The sequence below is a fragment of the Lipotes vexillifer genome, unplaced genomic scaffold (assembly GCF_000442215.2).
Source record: "Lipotes vexillifer unplaced genomic scaffold, Lipotes_vexillifer_v1.1 scaffold916, whole genome shotgun sequence".
Classification (NCBI taxonomy): domain Eukaryota; kingdom Metazoa; phylum Chordata; class Mammalia; order Artiodactyla; family Lipotidae; genus Lipotes; species Lipotes vexillifer.
The window spans coordinates 553,058-557,433 of NW_006798383.1; the positions used below are offsets into that span (position 1 = coordinate 553,058).

At 46.3% G+C, this 4,376-nt stretch overlaps 1 protein-coding gene across 1 annotated transcript in view; it reads right to left on the reverse strand.

The window, feature by feature from the left end:
* Window positions 1-352: 352 nt before the first annotated feature.
* DNMBP (dynamin binding protein) overlaps window positions 353-4,376 on the reverse strand; it is a 66,638-nt gene continuing 62,614 nt past the window's right edge. The window contains exons 15-16 of the mRNA XM_007470330.1: window positions 1,830-2,371; window positions 353-538 (exon numbers count right to left, since the gene is read on the reverse strand). Of these exons, the coding sequence (XP_007470392.1) occupies window positions 353-538; window positions 1,830-2,371 (728 nt within the window). The remainder of the gene's footprint in view (window positions 539-1,829; window positions 2,372-4,376) is intronic.

The window sequence follows — 4,376 nt, forward strand, 5'->3', positions numbered from 1 at the left end:
AACGCCAACTTCTTCTAATGCTATAGCACAGCTTCCACCATATATTGGATACCGGTCTTCTGACTGGAAATTTCTCGTTTCCAAAAGCTGACCCCAGGATTGGCCTCTCTTCTCACGGTCACTGAATCATTTGCAAGCCCCAGGGTCCATTTCAAATTCTAGAAATTCTAGCAAGCATCAAGGTTGACAACCCAATCAAAGAGAGCAAGACTTATCTTGTGCCCCACTGTGCCATGGTTAAGCCATGCAGGCAGGGCCAGTGTCTCAAGAGCAGGTGTCCTCTCAGTGGACACCAGGACCCTTCAGCAGAAGGAAGCAAAGGCAGCAAGGTTGAATGGGAGGCAGAACAGGTTCAGGTGTACTCAGTTTTGCAGATATAATTGGATGGAACATAGCCCTTCTTCCCATTAACTTCGGCTAACCACCATTCTGTATTTCCTGTAACATCTTTAAACTCCAGGATCTTGAGTCTCTGATTGGCTGACACACTCAGCTCATTTGGGTTCCGTGCCTTAAAGGTATAGACAGCAAAATAGACCTGTGTGAGGAAGAGAAAGTGAGTTAGGAAATGGGAAACAGCTTAGAGCAAAGCTGCCCAACAGAACTTCCTGTGGTGATGGGGACCATCTGTATCTGCACCATGGAATATGGCAGCCCTTAGCCACATGGCCATTGAACACTTGAAATATGCCTAGTGAAATGAAAGAACTTAATTTTAAATTTTGTTTAATTTTACCTAACTTAAATAGCTACATACGGCCTGTGGCTACCCGAATGAACAGGTCAGATTTAAAGAAAACCAAAATTCACATATTTTTACTTTCAGAGTTGCCTTAAAGAGTGAAAGAAGCTGCAGTCAGCATGGAAGATGGATGAGACATGAGGATGCCCTTCCATACCCCTAACACAGAAATTCTGAATTTAAAAAACTTAAAAAAAAACCCAAAACACAACTAACCTCAAAGTAAGAAAGGATGCTCTCTAGGTGCCCATAACAAAGCTATCATGCAAAGCAAGGGTGGTATTCAGTGATCAGAAGGAGAAGTCAGGAGGCCCGCAGGGGCACAGGGATGAATACACACCCGAAGGCTGGGGTTTAGGACCTGCTCAGGAACTGGAGCTTATGAGGCTAGAAGTGAGCTCCTTGCACAAAGTCAGAATCTAAGAAAGGGCCATTTCCTCCCTTATCACGTCTAGAAAAACTGCCTGCTGGTGGGTCCAGAGCTGGGATGTGCGTCCTGGGCTGTGGTTTGTAACAGAACCACAGAGAGCTCACAGACGAAGGTAAGACACACACAGAGACTCACTGCTGCAAGTGAGCAAAGGCAAGAGGCAGGTGGCCAGGGATTCCTCAGCTGTGGATGTGAAAGTGGCTTTAAAATATGTAGGTTTAAAATGTTTAAGATACAAAGAGCAGGCCATTACGAAAAGAATAGGAAAAACTGAAACAGAGCCAGACTTTTATTTCTGAATTCTAGAAATAAACATATAGTTATTTGAATAAAAAACTAAGTGGACGAGTTAAACAGCAGACTTTATACAATGGAAAAATCAGCACACACTGGAAGAGTGGGAAAAGCTTCATGGTAAAACCCTGTAAATGCCCCAAGACACAACAGCCTGTGAAGTCAGCCAGGGAAGGGCCCAGAAGGGGTGGAGCTGCCCACTCTTACAGCAGCAAGTTTCCACAAATGGTTTAAGGATTTGTCTGCGAGCCCATCTCCAGGTCACCCCCAGGCCCTGGGTAAGCCTCTGACTCACCCACTCCTGGGAGGGCATCACCTGCATCTGCTCAGGCGCAGTAACCACAGTACCCAGGCCACACTCACCTGGTTGCCTTCCGCCTCGCTGTCTTCCAGCTGTCCGTTTCTGTCATCCAGAGACAGGGCTGTTCTTGCACATCCTTTTACGAGGTCTCCACCCTGCCCGTTTCGCCCTGGCACGGAGTAACCAGCCATTTCTGGATGCCTGGGGTTTCGGGAGCTCCTCAGAGTGGGAGCAGGCTGCTGAAGGTCTCTGGCAGCGTCTACCGAATCCCAGGGCCCGTGCTGGGAGGGGGAGTCTGGGTCCGAGGGGCATCTGGAAGGGCTGCTCTCTGAGTTCAAGGGTGCGCTGAGAGTCCCTTGGTCAAATTCCGTCAGTGAAGATGTGTCTGGAGGCTGTTTCTGGGAAGGCCCTGAGCTAAAGGACACGGCCACACTGCTGGGGTTGAAGGTCAAGGTGCTGCCACTGTTCTGCCGCCGGGGGAACCTGGGGGAGGAGCTGCCGTGCTCCGACTCGGTGGAGGAGTGGCTGCCCACGGAGGCGTCGGAGTGGCTGCGGCGTGCATTGTAGGGCTTCAGGAAGGAGCTGTACACAAAGCCTTTGGTGACTGCAGGCAGGAAAAACAAACACGAAGAGCTTTTCGTGGGAGGAGGAGGGTGGAGGAAATCAGGAGAGAAGAAACTATGGTTTAAGGTCAGTAGTGAGACAAAATAAGATTCCTAGAGACAAACAGAACAGACACCATCCCAGGGCACAATGTGGGTGGTAGACACAAGATGCTGTGGCCTCCTGCCAGTTCACACCTATTACAACCACACAACAGGTGAGTGACAAGGGGCTTTGCTGAGAATGAAGAGACAGTAACATAAACAACCACAGACCACATGTCTGAGTGAGCATGAGTAGACGAAGAAAACAGAAGGGCCAGACCATGGGAACAAAGGCTAAGGGGAAGACTTAACTAAGGATGTGTTCAACTGTCCATCGAGTGTGGTAAAAAGGGATTTTAAAAACCATCCTCAGCATGACAGAGCCCCTCGGATATGCCTCCCTGCCCTCTCCAACCACACACTTGAATCTCTGTCCCTGGTTTAGGAATGAGGTGGGAATACTGTGAGAACTAGCTGCTTATATTAGTTAGAATACACATCTAACACATGTTCATATCAATAAATCACCTAAGATGAGGACAGAGAGGGCCCTCAGCTAAAACTTTTAAGCATAGATTAGGGATTGAGATCCCTGATCCATAGGAAAAATTGTTATATTTATTAGGAAAGAATTATCTGTTAAGGCAGGGACCCAGAGCATGTAACCTCAACTTGAGCAAGGGCCATCTCTGTCTTGATCTTCAGAGTGTTTCCTGGACCTAAAAAAAAGGCCAGCCTGCACTTGTTCTATCTGCTGGGCAATGGGGAGGAGTCCCCTGAGCATATGCCAAGGGGTGGAGGGTCTAAGAGCTGATGCTATGAGCTTCTGGCTACCACTTTACTCACCAGGATTTAGTAGATAAGGAAGAACCCCAAGGACAGGGGGAGCTCAAACAGCCTGGATCTTCACTAGGAGTTCATCTGTCTATCAGTGGCTCCCACCTGTCATCACCCTGGGGGACCCATCCTTCGTCCTTCCTTTCCCACTTCAATCTTTATTATTTTGGGTAAGCAGAGCAGGGGGCTGGGGGAGGAGAAAAAATCCACACAACACTTTTAAAGAAACTGAGAAATGTTAAAATTTTCAGTTCTTGTGGTATGAACATAGATGTTTATTATAGAGGCCCACAATCCTTTTCTAAAACACTCGGGGCCGGATGTGTTTTGGAATTCAGATTTTGGGATTTAGGAAAGGTAATCAAGTATACTATAGATTTCATGATATACCCAGCAGGGTCTGGGTCGACACCCCATAGTCAAACCCATTCATGTTTCTGTAGCAAAACGTATGTGACTAGTCACACCAAAAGGGAAAAGTAATGATCATAAACAGCTTCACATCATTTGTTCAGGTTTTGTCACCAAATGAGTTCAGATCAGGGCAGGTTTTGGCAAATTAGTTCTGGAAAAAAACCCTCTGATATTTCAAAGCTTTTCAGATTTTGGAATTGTTATTCTTTATTATTCTTTGTACGCTGAAAAAAAAATTCTGTATGCCTTCCCCACCCCCACTCCCAAAAGAAAAAAGGCTGTAAGTTGTTTTTAAAGTCATTCCCTAAATAGTCATGCAGTAAAATTGTTTGTTGGTTGGGGGCAGGGGTGACTCAAAAAGCAAACAACCCCTTCTTAAAGGTTTTAAATTCATATGCTCACAAAACACACCTACAGAACTTGTGGTTCACTCAGGTTAGGATCGAGAGGGCAAAGGACCCTTCAGGCAGGGTTCACTGCCTGTAAAGGTAAAGCAAGGCAAGATCTTGCAAGGTAAGTAATGGAGTCTCCTCTGGAATTTTTAAAAAAACAAAAACAAAATCAAAGACTGGTTTTGCTTCAGTAATGACTTGAGCATTACACTCTCTAGAGATGGAGAGAACTTTTAAGGTTGCTTTTCCCTTTCACCAAACACTCTCATATTTTTCTCTGGCCTACCCAGGATTCAGGCACAGTCCAAATCACTCTTTC